Source organism: Falco rusticolus, chromosome 17 (genome assembly GCF_015220075.1).
Source record: "Falco rusticolus isolate bFalRus1 chromosome 17, bFalRus1.pri, whole genome shotgun sequence".
Classification (NCBI taxonomy): domain Eukaryota; kingdom Metazoa; phylum Chordata; class Aves; order Falconiformes; family Falconidae; genus Falco; species Falco rusticolus.
The window spans coordinates 6,830,500-6,848,278 of record NC_051203.1 but is presented as its reverse complement, the minus strand read 5'-3'; the positions used below and the strand labels follow the sequence as shown (position 1 = coordinate 6,848,278).

Sequence of the window (17,779 nt, the reverse complement as noted above, 5' to 3'; positions counted from 1 at the left end):
CCGCGCTGCTGCTGCGGCCCGCGGAACCCCGGCTGCGCCAGCCCGGCCCCCGCCGGCGGCCCCGGCCGCCCGCTCCCTCACCGCCGCCCGGGCACGCGCGGGCGGGGCGCGCTCCCGCTTCCCGCCGGCGGGGCGGTACGTGCCGGGGCGCACGGCGGGGCCGGGCGATGCCGGGGGCCGGGGGCTGCGGCGGCGCGGGGCAGCGCGCACGTGGCGCGGCGGGGGCGGCGCTCGGCAGCGGCTCGGCAGCGGCCCGGCCCCGGTCCCCGCCCCCCCCGGCGGCGCGGCCCCTCCGCCCTTATAGCGGCGGGGGCGGGGGCGGCGGCACTCGGCCGGCGGCGGCACGCGCAGGTAGGGCCCGGCGCCGCGGCGGCTCCACGTGGCGGGACGGGATGTGGCGGGTGCGGGGGGGGGGCCGTGGGGCCGGGCCGTGGGTGTCCCCCCCCCCTCCCCCCACATACACCATCGCCCTGGTGGTTCCGCGCGCTCCCGGCGCGGGGGCTCTGGCACGTGGGGCTGCGGCGGGTCGCGGCCCCACGCCGGTCGCGCGTGGCCGCCGCTCCGGGCCCCCCTGTGCCCCACGCCGGGGGTGCGCGCGGCGCCGGGGTTTGTTCCGCCGCCGGCACGGCCGCGTGGGCGAGCGGCCCCGCTGCGTGACGAGTCCCGTGTCGTGTCTCCCCCACCCCCCCGCCACGGGTAGCAGCGCCCCGGGGCCGGGTCCCGCCCCGCGCCCTTGTCGCGGTGACCTCCCCGCCCCGGAGGCGGTGGCTGGTGGCCTCAGGGGGTCCCGGGCGGCTTCTGGGCTTCAGGGCCGGGGGGGCTGCCCCGCGGGCCTGCGCGTCCCTCCGCCATGGCGAGTCCTGTCCCCGGCGGGGCTGGTGGGGACCCGCTGGGACGGGGCCCGGCTGGCCCTGACCGCTCTCCGCCGCTGGCACGGCAGGGCCGTTCCTGGGGGCTGCGGCGGGGGGTCCCCCCGCGCCCTCCCTGTAGGTCCCGATAGCGGGGTGTGTGTGTGTGACTAACGGAGCGGCTAGCACCCGATAATGGAGTGGGGGCTCCGGGGGGGCTGCTTCGCTGCGGTCCCAACGCGTGGGAGATGCGCTTTGGGAGTGCGGGTGGGTCTGCTGTACCGGAGGGGCAGGAGGCTGGCCCCTTCCTCGGCCCGCAGTGTCGGCGTGGAGCCCCCTGCCCACGCCGGGGGGGAGCATCGAGGTGCCGGTTCCACAGGACGCGTGCACGGGCACTTGGCTGTTTCTTCATGGCAGGCGCTGGACCTCGGCCGCTCGAAGCCGCTTGGGTGGGCCGGTTGCTGCTGTCCCGCTGGGGTAGGAGCTGGCGGGGAGGGGGCTGCATGGGGGGAGCCTGCAGGACTGTGCTCCGGCCCCTGGAGAAGTGCCTTTTAATGCATGTTTTTGCATTGCTCAGGGGGAAGCTGCGGGCACTGCGGTCCCCGCCAGCAGTGTGCGTGTGCTGGGGCATATGCCCACCTACCCACCCTTGGGTGCAGGGGCAGGCTGTCGCCCTGCCGCCATGGTCCCACTGTGATGGGCAGTGGGAAGCTGGGGCCGCTGGAGCTTGCTAGTAGCTGGCGTGCCCCCCGCTCTCAGTAGCGTGGGGCTGTTGAAAAGCTCCTGCAGCCAATGTCTCCTGCAGTTGCTTCCCTGCTCCAGTAGCTAGGTGCAGCCGGAGCTCGCCAGGCCTTGGTGACCACTATATTTGAAGCCTGGTGGCCTCCAGCAGGTGTTTGGTAGCCCCAGGATGCGATGCTCAGTGGGGCCAGGGAGCAGCTGGGTGAGTGGAAGGGAGTGAGCCCCAGCAGACATGCTGCTGGGGTGCTTCAGCCAGGGTGGGTGTCCTGGCTTAGGCTGGGGTCCCACAGGCAAGGGGCATGCGTGTGCATCGTGGAAGGGTGAGCAATGCCTGTGGGTTTGGAAGTTGACCTGAGGAAGGGGGATGGGCATCAACAGGAGGATCAGAAGGAAACTGGTGTGGGCAGCTTGTATCCGCAGCAGGAGAGGTGGGATGTGTGTCCTTCCTTGTGACAGCAAACTGCCCGAGTGCTGCACGGCCCCTTCTGCTGGGCTCCCAGGTCCGATGCTTTGTGCAAGGGTTGTTGATGTTCTCAGGCTTTAAGTTTCTTCTGAGGAAAAAAGATGGTGGTTTTTTGTTTTAGTTGCATCACAAGAAACCTGAAATCTAATGATACTGGTTTTGTGCTTTTCTGGGAGCCCTAAGCCTTTGTGGTGCATAAGCATCCTATTTTCATGCTAAGTGAGGTAATTTAGTGCTGGCTGATTCTCCTGGGTGTCTTTGCTCTGAGGTTTTCTCGGCTGTGTCTAGAAGGAAAGGAGCAGGGCTGAGAAATGGGCCAGTACAGGGAATAGCTGGTGTGTGCTGGGGTTGGGGGGCAGGCTCCAGGCATAGAGAAACACCCTGCTCCTGTTGGGTGGCTTTGTGAGGAGGGGCTTTATCCATCTTACATCAATCGCTGGAGTGATGGATCTCTTAATTACGAACAAGTGTTTTGCTAGTGTACCGCTAACTTCCCTGCCCCAAAGTCACGGGGTGGGCCTGTGCCCATCCTGGCCCCTCGGGAAGGTGGAAAGCATCGTCCCCTTCCAGGAGGTGGTTCCTGAACAAGGTGTGAATGGTTGTGAGTGCTTTCTCCTGGTGCCTATCTCACACAGATTGGTCTGACTTATCTGGCAGCTAAGGTGGAAAATACCCGGTGACTTGCATGCTATTATTTTATATTTCCTTTATAAGGAGTTGAAAAGCCGCACGTAGGCCAAAGGAGGCAAGTTGTATCTCATTAAGCACTGTAGTGCTAATCTCATTGTTGCACTTCTATGGCTTTTCCTATTTCCTTCTGTGGAATCGGCCTCTAACAGTGACTTGAAGAAACTGGGAGCCTCTCACTGGTGATGTCTGTGCAAGTCGCTTTCAAATGTGCCTTTAAAGCTGCCGCAGTGTAGTTCTACTGTAGCCAAAGAAAATTCACATGGAGCTGTAGTTAATTCCCAAAACTGCAGTCACCCACATGCTGCTGGGTTGCTGGTGAGAGTCTGCCATCGCCAGCCCTGCACTGCCTCGGCCCTGGTTTGAGGGCTTTAACGAAGTGATAATATGGCGGTGGCTGGGAGCAAAGGCAGCTCGGACTCTTGCTCCCAGGAAGAGAGCGGCAGTCATGTTTTGACTCCGATGGCTGTGGCTTTCTGGCATTTTGTAGCCAACTGCTACCCTGCTCTGCCATGAAACCTAGAGCGGCCATGTCCATGGCTGGTGGTTCAGGCATCTAAAGAAAGAATGCCAATGCTATTTGGTACCACATTTTTCTCATTCTGAGGATTTCCTGGCGGGTACTGGCTGTCCTGGGAGCGTTCCTGAGTACCGCTGGTACAGGGAGGGTTGGCTCTGCTCCCTGGCAGAGCATGGCTTGTACTTGGGGGGGGACTGTGAAAGCCTGCACAGGGGCTCCGAGCCTTCCTGAGACGGGGAGGCTCAGCTGGCTGCGGAGGGGCTGACAGCTGGTTGTGTGGGAAGCCTTTTTCCTAGGGACTGGGAGCATGAGCGGCATCTGAGGCTGTATCACCAGCAGCACCCTTGCTCCATCCCCAGTACCTCTGAGCTGCAGGGATGGTGCCCTTATACTGTCAGGCTTGCGCTTTTTAAATGTGTGCTTTTTGGGTGAGTCCCTTCAATCCTGCCTGTGAAACTCCCCAGCACAGACAAGCCGCCCGGCAGCTCCCTGGGGCAAAGTGCTGGCAGAGCTGGGTCTGCAGCGAGATGGGCTGAGAGTGGAGGGTGGGCAGGGGCCAGCCCTTGCCCGGGGATGAGCCATACCCTTGTGGGGCTGGTTGGAGAGGGGGCTCCGGGTGCTGCGCCTGGGGCTGAAGCGGATGTGAGGATGCCTGTAAGAGCTGCTTCACCTAACGTTCCTGTGACCCGCCTGCAAACCTCTCTGAGTTTGCCTGCAGGGTTTTGGGTCAGAGGGCTCTGGGGGAGCCACGGCCAGGCTCTGGCATAGAGATAAGCCAGGCTTTGTGCTTTGGTCTTGCTGATAGCTTGCTTAAGCTCGACTTCACACTTTCTTGTACCAGTAAGATGCTTGGTCCTTGCTCAGCCACGCTGAGCATCACTGGTGCTAACAAGCAGGCACAGCAGCCCAGGATGGGAGCATGCCTGTTGTCTGTTAGGCAGAAACAGCTGCCCGTCCTCCTGTTGGGTCGGTTGCTCCCCCCGCGAAGCTCCTGACAAACCACCCCAATGTCCCACTTTGCAAGGCAGCTTGCAGCCCATGCACGGCAGCTGCCACACTGGGCCTGTCCCTGGGTGGTTGGAGGGGCTCTGCCTGCTGGAGAGACCAGTGGTGGGTGTCAGGGGGAGCCCCGGGGAGCGCCGGCTGCTGGCGGGGTGAGTGGGCTGCTCCGTGCCTCTGCAGGCCAGGGCTGGTGCCGGCGCAGCTGGGAGCTGGAGCAGGGCAGCTGCTGGTGCCGCCTCTGCCCGCGCTGCCACCGTGCCCTGTGGCGTCGGCCTGTCTGCGTGCCCGGGGTAGCTCACCCGGCTGGCAGCGCGGGATGCGCCTGTGGCTGTGCCGGCTGGCCCGGGTGGGCAGAGGTGCTGAGCTGCTGCTGGCAAAACCCTTGAGCTCGCCCGTGTGGGCTGCGGGCCTTGGGCAAACCCTGCCCGTGCTGCTGACCTCGCCTCACCCTGCGAGCACGCGTGGCGGCGGAGCAGGACCTCAATTGAGTATTGTCTTGGTGCGGCTCCCCTGCGAGCACTGGGGAGTCACGTAGCCTGTGTGCTGCCAGGTTAAACCCTGGCTATGGGTGCTCGCTGGAATTACAGCTCCACACTTAATGCTGTAAACCTGCTTAAAACTGGTGAGAGTGGTGTCTCATTAGCTTGTAACAATCAGTTTCATCTAGCTTCTGGCCAGAAAAAGGGCAAATTTGAAGCTATGAAGTGTTACTGTATACACTGTAACCAGGCTCATCGTTGCCAGCACCTCTGTTTCCCCAGCAGTAAGTACGAGGCTTCGGTATAGTTTTGGGGACCTGAACGGATGCTCAGGGTCTGCTGGTTCCTCACGTGGACAAATGTCCCACAAGGGTCTTTATGGCCCCGTGCTGTCCCACCGCGTGCTGGGCACTGAAAGGTCTGGCTGCTGTGAGCCCCTTTGGGGAGGCTGGGGTTGGGTGGATGGATGTGTTTCAGGCTCTTGTTCAGGTAACACTTCAGGACAGGGCTGGTGGGAACAGGCACTCGCCAGGCTCCTGGGGAGCAGCGTCCCCCTCCTGCGTCCCTCCCCTCTGCTGGGGGCTCGTGGTGGGTGATCCCTTGGGGAGCAGGGGCTGGGGCTGCTGGCAGGGGGCAGCTTTGGTGCCTGGCCTGGGCGTTTTGGTATCAGCATTCATTGGCCAAAGGCCGGGTCCAGCTGACAAGGCATGAGGAGCCCAAATAGCCACCATACAGCAGGGGTGTCTCTGGGAATCTTGCTGCCACAGAGGTCCCCTCCAGGCGTTGCACATCCCTCTCTGGAGCTGGGAGCAGAGGCAGCCTGCCCCCAACAGATGCCGTGTGCCTGGAGCAGGGAAGCCGTGAGCCGGAGGGCATGTGAGGGGAGGTGGAGGCACATGATGTGTGGGCAGGGGGCATCGCTCTTCCTCTGACCCCAAACAGGAGCGGTGTGAGGACACTTCCAGAGAGGCTTTGCCCCAGAAATATTTTGTGGCATTTGCAGCGCTTTATAAATGTGAGCCTCTGTCTTTCTGCGCTGGAGTCCTGCCAGTCCAGGGCCTTTAAAAGCATGGCAATTTGCTACATTATGTAACTAAAAGTCTTGAAATCTTCCTGTTCCAGGCCCCGCTGGAGAAGGGATAACAGAGCTTGTGCGCAGAACCCAGGAGATGGAGTGGGTTTTGGTCTGGTGTGGGATCTGTTTTGAGGTGATAATGTCCTTGCTGCCTAAGAAGTCTCGGTTCCTGGTCTCGCTGTTGCTGTGCAGAGGAGGGTTGCTGTAGGCTACCCATTCCTGTGGATTAGACAAGATGTTTACGGGGAGCAGATGTGATACTTGCAGTCATTACTTGGTCTCATCAGTCTTAATTACTGCAAATATGGTTATTTTATGTCCTAATAGGGCAAACTGTAGCTAGCTGCCTGGCAGCTGTGAATTTGATTTCCAAACACGTCTTACACGTTGCAGCTCTTCCAAAACAGAGCTGTAAATGTCATAACTATGTTCTGGGTGGCTTTTTTTTTTCCTTTTTGCAAAGAGGAGGGAAGCTTTCCAATTGAACTGGCTGCCTTACATGTGCTTTTTTTTTTTTGTTGCCCTCTCTCCTTTGAAACTTCTGTGTTGGGACAAGAAGGAAATAAGCAAGAAGCCTTAATGCGGTTGAAGGAAGAGTTTTCTAAAACTGGTCTTCCTTAATGAGGATTTTCAATGAGTCAGGGAAAAATGTTGTGGCATGCAGAACTCATCATGTAAACCCTCTGGCGTCAGGCTTTGGGAATCTTGCTTCATGGTCTCAAGCCTTGTTCAGATCAAGGTTTTTGTCTGTGCCTCAGCAATGCAAGAGAGGTCATGTCTAACCCACGAAAAGTCTTCTATTTTGTAGAGAGAGATGCCACCTGAGCACCCACAGGAGGAGGAATGCTGCTTGCAAGGAAAGAACAAATAGATGAATCAAGCCACAGCAATTTCAGTGCAGTTGAGCTCCTTGAGAGGGGTGGAAGAATTAAACGCGTGTCTCGGGAGCAAAAGGACAAAATTCCCAACACCTCATCAGCACCCCCCAGCTTTTGCTTAGGATAGCTTTTATTGCCAGTAGTTTTAATTAGTGCTAACAAATACGTTGTATCCCTCCTGGCAGCTTTTACTGCCAACACCTGGTAGTCTCATCTTTTTGAAATGTTTTAGACAAATTGGTATCATTGGATGATGCTTTAAAGTTCATTGAATGCTGTGAAAGCTCAGTGTGACTCAAAGCAAGAGGTGGCCAGAGCTCCAGCATGCAGCTGGTGCGGGGAAGTGATGGTAAGCAAAACCCAGCGTTCATAGCAGCCTTGCAGACGGAGCTGATGGGCGGGTGGGCTGTTCCGCATGCTGAGAGGCCGAATGTACGTGGTGAGCCTCTGCAGAGCCTGGCACTTCCCTCCCTGCCTGCCGGTGCCAGGCTGGTGCCCGTGGGTGCATGCTGGCTCTGGGCTGTGCCTCCGGGACCTGCCTGCAGCCAGACCCCAGTGGCGGGGGCTCGGCGTGGTGTCGGATGGGCTGCTTGCTGCAGCTGTGGTCCTTGGGGTCCAGGGGGGGCAATCTGCTCCTCTGGCTCCTGAGCATAGTTCAGCCGTGGACGTGCCCGGGGCAGCGTCTTGTAAATGATTCCTTTGTTGGAGTGGCAGGGTGGCTCGGATCTGCTCGTGATGGTCATGTGTCATACTGGCCGGGATGCAGGAAAATACCCTGCCAGCGAAAAAATCGGTGTCTGGGTTGGGCTAAACCAGTCTTAGCGGCTTACGGTAACCAGCCCCCTGTGCTCTGCTTCCTCTCGCCCTGTGCAGGTCCAAGGCATCACCTGAGCGCATCCGGGTGTCAGGTGGCTCTGGCAAACCTGGTGCCGTATCAGGTAACTTTGCCACCTGCGGTGCCAGGTGGGAGCGGGGGCTCCCTATGGCTCGGGGCCACTGGCTGCACTTCAGCCGGGACACCTTGGAACCCGGCCTCGGGTGTGCACCGAAGTGGTGGGGAGCGAGCGAGAGCAAGGCAGGCACTCATGGTACTGCATGTTGAGGGTACGAGGGGAGTGCCAGGTGGTGGCTGGCATGTCAGCAGCCGTGGATGAGATGGTAATTGCCGGGAGCGTGCTATAAATAGGAGGTTGCACCTCTCAGCCAGCATGCTGCTTTGAAATTTCGCTGCGCCTGGTGTGACCTGGGGGAGTTCTGGAGAATGCTTTCCTGCTCCAAGGCGGCTTTTTCTTCAAGTGGAAGCCTGAGCAGCAGAGCAGAGAAGTGCAGTGAGGGGTGGGCACTGGCAAAGGAGCCCAGTGTCCCCCGGCTTGGTTGGTGGTGCTCAGTGTGGCCAGGGTGGGTGTCTCTGGCTGCAAGAATGGGGAGAGCTGTGGGGCATCAGGAAGTGTCTTCTAAAATCTGCAGGGGCACACAGCAGTACTGGGGACTGCAGCGATTCCTGTTGCTTTGCATATTGTAAACCATGCTTGTGAGCAGCTGCTCTGGCTGCATTTCCTCCCTGGGATGGCTTGTGCTGCTCTCTGCTGCCTGAAGTAGCCTTATTTCTTTGAGTAACCACAGCTCCAGGGTGTGATCCAGCTGCGCAGCAGCTGCAGCACAGGGAATGCATAAGCAGCCTGACCCATCTCGGAATTGCTCCAAATCAGCCTCTCGAAGGCAATTCCACACTTCAGCAAGCCTGGGTGGCATTTCCCTCTTCATTTTGTTTTCTAATCCCTTCTGGTTTTGAGCTTTTAAGGTGAATTGTTTTTATGCCTGGGTGCCAGGTGATCCTGGGGCTGCTCTGGGCAGACCCACCTCCCCTCCTGGGCAGTGCTGGCAGCGAGCAGGAGCCTTCCCCAGTCACTAAATTTAGCAGCAGCCTGTGACCATCAGAGCTGGCTGGGCTGGTGGGTGTGCTGTGACACCTGCCTGCTCTTTCCTCGCAGAAATGGAGCCGTCCTGCCTCATGTGTGTGGACTTATTTCCCTCGGTGCATCTGGATTTAATAACCTGGGTGTGTTGCTCCTGCCCTGGGTGGCCTGGGGCTTCCCGAGACCGAGCAGTGTGCCGGGGCGGTGCTGCTATCACTCTCCTGGAGAAGCTGCAGGGCAGGCGAGCCCTGACCACACCGGCCGCTACCCTGCTCGCCCCTCCACAGGTCCAGCCCCGTGCTGCCTGTAGCCCTGCCTGCTTCACATCACCTGCCATTTTCAGCTTGGGGTGGGGTATCGTGTCTTAAATTTGTTGCTTATGGATACCTGATGGCCAGGGCTCTTCAAGGCCAGCCACAACCAGGGTGTGTGTTTTGGGGACAGCCTTACTGGGCCAGTGTGCTGATGAGCCCCAAGCACTCACCTCCTGGGTCAGCTCTCCCGGAGGTGGTCTGGGGCACCGCTGCCGCGCCAGTCTTGCTGGCAGGACTCAAGCCGTGCTGTTGCAGGCCAGGGAGCGGGGCTGCAGCTGTCTGCTTTTGGCTGAGGCAATACTTTGTCCTTTGCAGATCTCTGAACCCCAACTGAGTCATTGCCAACTTGGTTCAAGATGCCACCGGCCATCGGAGGCCCTGTGGGATACACCCCTCCTGAAGGAGGATGGGGATGGGCTGTTGTCATCGGAGCCTTCATCTCCATTGGGTTTTCCTATGCCTTCCCCAAATCCATCACAGTGTTCTTCAAAGAGATCGAGGTCATCTTCAATGCATCCAGCAGCAAAGTCTCGTGGATCTCCTCCATCATGCTGGCTGTTATGTATGCAGGAGGTAAGTGGACTGGAGGCAGCAGTACACATGCTTGTGCATCATAGTACAGGATGCAGCTCTCCTGCTGGGTCTGATTCACACCTTGCTGTAGTGACGACAACCAAAATGATGCTAAAAGTTGGAATTCTTTCCTTATGTGAGAGCAAAACTTGCCTTAGCAAGTTTGCATGAAGGATGTTACTCAAAGAGTTCTATTTAATGCCCAGAATGCAAAAACCGGGTTAATCTGTCCTCCTCTGCAAAGCTGTAAGTAAAATCTTTCCGGGGAATTACGACTTGTGTAATTCTGCCCTTGTCCTTGTTACAGTGTGCTGCAGATGCTGTATCTGCTTCCAACTCCTGCTCAAAGGCCAGGGGAGCTGCTTTGCCGGGCATACCCAGCTCACAAGGTCTTTTAGATAAAGACACCAGGGGTTTTTTTTATTATTTATTATTATTGATTTTTTTAATCCAGCAAACAGTGGTTGTATCCTAGGGATCTGTTCCCAGTTTCTAGTCAGCTCCAATGGCTCAGCTGTGCTCTGGAGTGTAGTGAAACCTGGCACTGCCTGTTCTTCCTTGCCGGTGCCGAGCAGCGCCGTAGGCAGTTTGTGCTGTTTGAGGGTGGCAGTGCACGCTGGAAGCAGAGACATGAACAGAATAAAGCAAAACTACTTAAACTGAAGCAGCTCCCCTCCCCCATCCTCCAGAAACTGCTTCTTGGAGTCTTTTTAATCGCCAAGCTGTGTGCTTTATGCCAGTCTCTAAGGTGAGGAGCAGGCAGAGTGCTCCCTGCGGGGCAATGCACTCCCGGCCCTCGCCTCGCCGCTCTCCAAACCCCGGTGTCTCATACCCACTTGCAAACACAGCTTTGTACTGGGTCGCTTGGCTGAAAGACACTCTTATTGGGAGCCTGCTGTTGTGTCCACTTCAGAGGCAGATCAGAGCTTGTACCACTGCCATCCCCAGCTGGCAAACTGCCCGCATCCTTGCTGCATTTGTGCATCGAAAGGAGCTGACGTCAGCACCCAGCTGAACACGAGGCTTTTCCTTTGGGGGAACAGGCTCTGCTTTGTCTTAGCTCAGCTAGCGAAGCGACCAGCACATTTCCCTGCTCCGATGTTATAACAAGCTTGTAAACTGTGTAACTGCTTTAATGAGACTCAATCTGGGCCATTCCTCCTCTCCTAATAGCACAGAGCTGGTTCTTCTGGGCACCCTGGAGGCCATGGTAAGAGCTCCCTCCTCCAGTCCCGGGCTTGCCCCCCTCCCTCCATGCTGACACTGTCCCTTCTGCTCCCCTTGAACTGTTGCCATTAAATCCCAGCAGCTTGCTAGTCTTGAACTGGTTGCCTGTAAGCCAGTGGTCTTGAACTGGTTGCCTGTAAGCCAGTGGCAGGGATGCTGAAGAGACCCCAGACCTGCCCAGGTGCATCTCCGGCTGTCGGAGTGCGGGAACATGGCACTGCCCCACTTGCTTGTTCCAGGGCTCCTACAGCCTGAACCCCCAGGCCCTTTGTAGGGGCTGAATTGCACTGGAGCTGTCATAGTACTGCATCCTGTTCTTCCCATCCCCCAGGGAACCTTCCTGCAGGAGCTGTGCGCTTGCTTGGAGGCAGAAAAAGTAGCTCATGCTCTGGCAAAGGGTGCTGGGCTGATGGTATCTTGCAGAGCTGGGGTAGTTCCTGTCCTGGGCAGAGCTGGGGGTGGTGGAGCAGCACATCCTGCAGCCCCACGCAGTCACCATCGGAGTATGTGGATGTAACAATCTCAGCTCCCCATTCAGGTCGAGGAGGACTCTGGTTCTGTTAGTCACACTTTTTTCACAGCAGGAATAATCAAAACACATCAACTAACTTTTGGTCAGAAAAGCTTCATGTGAATGTAGAAAACTGGAGTGGGTGTAAATTCTTATTTTTTGTTGTAATTAAAAAAAAAAAAAAGAGGGGGGAATTGCCATCAGGGTATGTGGCACTGCCTAGCTGAGTGGCTTCCTGGTAGCTGCCCTTGGAGCCTGCTGCTCCGGGCTGAGCTTCCCGGAGGAAAGGCCACAGCTGCCTTTAGACTCTGGCCAGAGGCATCACATTTGCTGAGTTCAAGGTACAGGTTTTGCAAAGTGCTGCGTGCTCTTTGGGGAAGCATGCAGGGCTGCGGACGATGTGGCAGCCCCCGGGTGCTGCTGCTGCCTCTCCCGGGACAGGGGCTGTGGCCCCTTCCCATCTGCTGGTGGCATCAGGTCGGAGCTGCTGGCGTGGGCTGCTCTAGCTGGCACGTAGGCCACTGGAGAGCTGGCCACCGGCTGCAGAGAGCAAGGTGCCGTGGGGCTGGGGGCAGCTTCTGCAGCAGCCCGGCTCCTGTGACCTTCTCCAGGCTTTGTTTAAACTGGGCAAAAAGGTCAAGTAGCATCTGAGGACCCATGAATAACATGTTGACAACCTTGCTATCTGTTAATGGCAAAACTAGATCTGTTAATATTCAATGGATGTTCATTCAGTTTATTTAAATACATTTTAGTATCTGTAGAGCATGCTTTGCAGTATCTAATCACTGTTTACTTTGGATTAAAGCTCCTGATAATGAAGCACTTAAGGCGGGTGTGCAGAGCAATTGGGCTCTTCCTGGCTTAGGGGTAGCAGTGAAAACAGAAGCACACCTTCTGCTTGCACTACCCCTCCCGTGAGCCCTTGAGAAGCTTTGCCTGCACCCCTCGAACCTGTTTCTTCACAGCTTTGTCTGATCAAGGCCAGAAACCTCTTGCTGGAGACAGGCAGTTGCTGTGCACTTGCTTGGCTGCTGAGACCCCAGCGCTGTGCAGGGCGGGTGGTTTCACCCCATCCCGGACCCCTGTTGCTGGGGGGCCGCCGGTGCCCAGCCGCTCCGGGTGTAGCCACCAGAAGGCAGCTTGTTCGGAGATGGCTCAGCTTTCTGTGCTCCAACCAGATTAACTCTGTTAATTCCCGCTGCCTCCAAACCTCCTGTCGTTTCCCCTTCCCCCAGTTCCCTGGCTGGGTGAAGTGTCACTATGTGAAAGCTCAGCAGCCTGGGCAGTAAACCTCCAGCGAGCTTGCGGGCATCTGTCTTGTCTCTCCTGCGAGCATCACTCATCTGGGTGTATCTCCTTCCCTCCCCAGGTCCCATCAGCAGCATCCTCGTGAACAAATATGGCAGCCGGCCCATCATGATCGCCGGCGGCTGCCTCTCGGGCTGTGGGCTGATCGCAGCTTCTTTCTGCAACACAGTGGAGGAGCTCTACTTCTGTGTCGGGGTTGTAGGGGGTAAGTGATGGCTCTGCCCCACCGGGGCTGCAGCAGAGGTAAGACCTCTCCCGGGGCAGCAAGAGGAGCATCTCGAACCCAGTAATTATTAGGGAATATTTATGGTGAATTTGCATAAACCCTGATTCCTGTTACATATGGGGTGGCCCAGGTGACAATATGGGGAGCCTGTATGTGGGACCGGTACTTGGTCCTGGCTGGAGAGAGTGTCTGTTCTGACCCGGGTTGGTGCTGTGCCCTGATGGTCTCCCGGCCCCCGAGCTCCTGTGTGCGGTTTCACTGCTGCCCCGGTGCCTCCTGCCCGGCCAGCAGTGGTGCCCAGCACCACTCAGGTGATGGGGAAGCAATACACTGGAACCCTGCTTGTCCCACCGCCCCTTCTGCCGGTGCTGCTGGCTCAGGGGGGTGGTTGAGCTCTGAGCCCCTCGTTTCTCCTCTTCTTCAGGGCTTGGCCTCGCGTTTAACTTGAACCCAGCCCTGACCATGATCGGCAAGTACTTCTTCAAGAAGCGTCCCCTGGCTAACGGGCTGGCGATGGCGGGCAGCCCCGTGTTCCTCTCCACCCTGGCACCTGTAAACCAGCTCTTCTTTGGCATATTTGGGTGGCGTGGCAGCTTCCTCATCCTCGGTGGTCTCTTGCTGAACTGCTGCGTGGCCGGATCCCTGATGCGGCCCATAGGCCCCAAGCCAGACCAGCTGAAGAAAGAGGCCACTAAGGAGGTGCTGCAGGAAGCTGGGAAGGTGGTGAAAAAGGATGACAGTGACACCAGTGCAGACCTCATTGGCGGGAGGACCAAGAAACAGAAGAGCACACTCTTCCAGACAATCAACAAGTTCTTGGACCTGTCCCTGTTCACGCACAGGGGCTTCCTGCTCTACCTGTCAGGCAACGTGATCATGTTCTTCGGGCTCTTCACTCCCTTGGTCTTCCTCAGCAATTACGCGAAGAGCAAGAAGATTGCTAATGAGTCTGCAGCCTTCCTGCTCTCCATCCTGGCCTTTGTAGACATGGTGGCCAGACCTTCCATGGGACTGGTGGCAAACACCAAGTGGATCAGACCCAGAGTCCAGTATTTCTTTGCCATCTCTGTGATCTACAACGGGGTGTGCCACCTCTTGGCCCCCATGTCCACCACCTATGCCGGCTTCTGCATCTACGCTGGCTTCTTTGGCTTTGCCTTCGGCTGGCTGAGCTCAGTCCTGTTTGAGACCCTGATGGACCTGGTGGGAGCACAGCGATTCTCCAGCGCCGTCGGCCTGGTGACCATCGTGGAGTGCTGCCCTGTGCTTCTGGGACCCCCCCTGCTAGGTAGGGTGTGCTGTGCCTGGGGGGCTCTGCTTGGCCTTGTGGGGCGGGGGTGGGTCCCCCTGAGCTGTGGGCAGCCCTCGGCACTGGGAGGGGGGGAGCACTGGCACTGAGATTGCCCTGGCATCTGAGGGATGGCTGGGGAAGTGGAGGGGTGAGCCCTGGCAATGGGGGTGGGGAGCAGGGGCTGGAGGAATAGAGGTGTGAAGCTGAGGGTGATGGGTTTGGGCTGGTCTTGGGAACGTCTCTACAACCTGGAGCGGTTCTGGGGGTATTTGACTAAGCTGTCCCCTCTCTGTCCCTCAGGGAAACTCAATGACATGTACGGTGACTACAAGTACACATACTGGGCTTGTGGGGTCATCCTCATAGTCTCTGGGATCTACCTCTTCATCGGGATGGGCATCAACTACCGTCTGGTGGCAAAGGAGCAGAAGGCAGAGGAGAAGGCACGGAATGAAGGGAAGGAAGAGGAGACCAATGTCGATGAGGCTGAGAAGCAGAAAGAGGCAAACAATGACGTGGCCCCCTCGCCTCAGAAGAGTGCGGAGGATGGTGTCAAAGAGGAGGAGAGCCACATGTGAGGGACTGGTCTCAATCCCGGAGTGTCGGGGAAGTGCTGCTGCCCTGGCGCGGTGGCCGGGGCAGTGCTCCGCTGGCGCTGGGCAGCCGTGAGAAGTGTTTAAACCAGGTGTTCATTTTTAACCGGGCTCTGAATTGTCTTTCCATCTGTGTTCAACAAAGGTAACAGGGCTACACATGCAGTATCCGCATGTACCAGGGGCAGGGGAGCTTTTTATAGTCTGGCTTTTTAACAGTAACATGAATGTACTAATATGTGCCTTACAGCCTTCATATCTAGCTGAATTTGGACAAGCCTTAACTCTAAACCATGCTTTAGCCCTGTGTTCTGCTCGGGGTGGGGGGGCAGGGGGATGTGTATGTGTGTGGGGTTGGGGGAGTTTCGTTGTTAAAAAGCCATAAAAAGCAGGATACTGGATTTGTTGAAGCACGATGGGTTTCAGGGCCAGCCCTGGATGAATACTGCTTCACACGCTTCTTACCGCAGGCCCTCTGTGGAGAGGGGGGTCCGGGCGCGGGGCAGGGTGGGCTTCAGTTCCTGTGCCTGGTGCCTTCTGTCTCTGTAGTTGGTCTTTAGGTATGTTTTCAAAACACTTTAGCTACTGTAGTTCTTTAAAATCCCTCTTCTTGTAGCTGTGCTCTCATGGGATATTTAGGTTGGAGAAGGATGGCTGCGGTTTGTGTCAGGCAGCCTTGTCTGCTCTGGGGCTGCAGCAGCCCCTGCAGCCGAGCCCTCCGTAGGGAGGGCTGGGGTCTCCCCCCTTGCCCCCTGACTCTGCCCTGGCAGTGCTTCTTCTCAGCCCAGCACTGGGTGACGTGAAACGGGTGTGAATGCCGGGGGCTTGGCCAGCAGTGCTGGGTTGGGGTGCTGGGCCCAGTCCTGCTGTGGGGCTGTGCTGCCCTGTCCCCCTGGGGTGGGTTTCCCCCCCACCCGAGCATCCCTGCGCTGGTCCATCCCACCCAGGCGGGTGTTGCGAGTGCCTGACCCTGGGCAGAGTGGAGGGGCTGGATGGGGTGGGTGAGGTGGTACATCCCTGAGACAGGCCTGCTGCTTTTGCTCTTTTATCTCTTAGAAACCTCTATTACTTGCTTCTGTTCAACTGAGATCTTAAGGCAGTGAATGCCTAACCACTCAATCTAGGACATGTAAGGGGGAGGAAAGAATTTGTACGTATTTATTTTTTATTTTTTAGCGCTGGAAAATATCTCAACGTACGTGGAGCAGGTTAATGGCTCTCAAGTTCTAGTAAATGTTGATCAGAAATCATGTAAGAGGCTAAGTTTTTTTTCAAATAAACTTTTTTTTTTTTACAATTTACCCACCAAATGTGGAACTTCTTTCCTAGGACCACACTTCTCTGTGACACATATTATAAGGTCTGTTTTGGGGAGAGGTGCATGGGGCTTTGGCAGAACCCCAGTTTCCACCCGCTGCTCCAGCACCAGCACCCCAAGGCTCCCACTGAGTGGGTCCTGCTGGCTGTGGAAGCTGGTCCCCACCCGGCAAGGGTGAGATGCCCCTTTCCCACCTCAGCCACAAGAGGAGGCTTTGGGTAGGGTTTGGGGTGGCCATGGCTAAGTGTCCCCATGCACTCCGGTTGTGGAGACATCTCCCTTTGTTACAGGATGCTGGTGAAAGCCTTGAGGTCCCCCGCTGGCGAGGGGGATGGGCAGACTCCCCTGTCCTGCTGCTTCCCCCCAGCCGAGTGGGGCCAGGTGGTATGCAGCCCAGGGTCCGGCCCCCCCCTGCCATGGCCCTGCACTGATGGCTGAAACCAAACAAGGGGGTGAACCAGGGTCTCACTGATGGAGCTGCCCTGGGGTCCCCGGAGCCCCCAGCAGGGCCAGACCCTGCTCTGTGGCTGCTCTCCTTGCACTCCCTTGGCTGTGGGGCTTCTTGGGGCTCTTACAGTCTAAATCTCACAGAAAGCAGGCCAGGGGGGTTTGTTTTTTGGTTTTTTTTTTTCATACTGTAGAATAACTTTATAAAGCCAACAGAGTGTTTTGTACAAAAGGATTTTGTTATACAGTGCTGAGCTGTGATACTGTAAAGCCAAGGAACTGTATTTTTATAAATGGAGTGTCTACCGTAGCTACAGTAATGGGTTCACATCACAATAAACCAACCCTGAGGAGCTGCCCCTGTTGTCCCTGTTTCTCCGGACAAGCTGCCAGCCCTGCCTGCTCCCCTCCGTGTCTGGGGTGGTCCCTACGGGGGCTGTCACCCGTGTAGGGGGCTGCAGGAGGGGGCTTGGGTGTAGCTGGCTGATGGCCATCAAGCACTGACAATGCCCCTGGGTGGGGGGGGTCCTTGCCTGTCCCGTATTCTGGTGTCCCCACAGTTGACACAGGTGTTACCGTAACCAGCACTGCCTGGGAGAGACTTGCACAGCTGAGGCCGGGTGCCAGCCCTTTTTCTAAGGAAAAAAAAAATGTTTAAATAATTTCCTGCTGCTTGGACTTGGCTGGCTGGGAACACTTTGCTAGTAAATCCTTGACTGTTTTCCAAGGGTGGCCTCTCCCTGCGCTGTCCCCTCTGCGCTGTGCTGTCTGGAGCTGGGCGTCAGCCCTGCCTTGGCTCCAGCACCTCCTGTGGGACTGCTGCTGGAATCCACCGTCGTGGAAGTGCAGGTGAAGGAGGAAGGGAGGCGGGTGGGTTCAGGATGAGAATCCTGCCCTTGCTCTCGGGCTGGGGAGTGACGCAGTCTAGTAGCAGTCGTATAATTGCTGTGCTTGTAAGGGCAGAGCGCCGGGGCCCGGTCTGCGTGCCGTGGTGGGGCTGGCACCCCGGCGAGGTGCGGACTCTGCCCTGCAGCAAGCCTCTCCCAGGCGGCATGGCTGGGCAGGGGCTGTCTGTGCCCCGGCCCTCCCTGGCGGCTCGGCTCGCAGAGGGAGCAGGAGCAGGGCTATATTTAGTCACGTTATTTCAACCAGCAAAGGTATCCGGGGCACTGGGAAGTACAAGAGCGGTGCTCGGCTCCCGGAGCCCCCCACTATCACCTACCCGTAAAACAGCAGCTAAAATAAGCCACAGGGCATGGTGCAACTGGCAGGAGTTCTGGCTTTTGCCATGGTGGTGGGTGAGCAGGTGCTGGATGCTCAAACCGGACCTTGGTGCCTTCGGGGAAGTGCCACTCTGCA

The 17,779-nt window shown here is 57.6% G+C and overlaps 1 protein-coding gene across 4 annotated transcripts; it reads left to right on the top strand.

The window, feature by feature from the left end:
• Positions 1 to 239: 239 nt before the first annotated feature.
• On the top strand, positions 240 to 15,956 carry SLC16A1 (solute carrier family 16 member 1). 4 transcript variants are annotated; one of them, XM_037410409.1, is made up of 6 exons: positions 1,698 to 1,703; positions 1,820 to 1,832; positions 9,239 to 9,496; positions 12,607 to 12,750; positions 13,196 to 14,059; positions 14,363 to 15,956. In XM_037410409.1, exons 3-6 carry the CDS (start codon positions 9,280 to 9,282, stop codon positions 14,638 to 14,640), a joined length of 1,503 nt encoding a protein of 500 aa, XP_037266306.1. In that variant the 5' UTR covers positions 1,698 to 1,703; positions 1,820 to 1,832; positions 9,239 to 9,279; the 3' UTR covers positions 14,641 to 15,956. The 4 variants fall into 4 exon arrangements, with proteins under 4 accessions (XP_037266305.1, XP_037266306.1, XP_037266304.1 ...); XM_037410408.1 differs by lacking the exons at positions 1,698 to 1,703; positions 1,820 to 1,832 and adding an exon at positions 240 to 351; XM_037410407.1 differs by lacking the exons at positions 1,698 to 1,703; positions 1,820 to 1,832 and adding an exon at positions 7,379 to 7,631.
• The last annotated feature ends 1,823 nt before the right edge of the window (positions 15,957 to 17,779 follow it).

Bases quoted from the DNA above. Each gene is read 5' to 3' on its own strand.
- SLC16A1 (XM_037410408.1), top strand. From the start codon at position 9,280: ATGCCACCGGCCATCGGAGGCCCTGTGGGATACACCCCTCCTGAAGGA. The intron at 12,751-13,195 runs GTAAGTGATGGC...CCTCTTCTTCAG, and splicing joins CTGTGTCGGGGTTGTAGGGG to GGCTTGGCCTCGCGTTTAAC. The intron at 14,060-14,362 runs GTAGGGTGTGCT...TCTGTCCCTCAG, and splicing joins TCTGGGACCCCCCCTGCTAG to GGAAACTCAATGACATGTAC.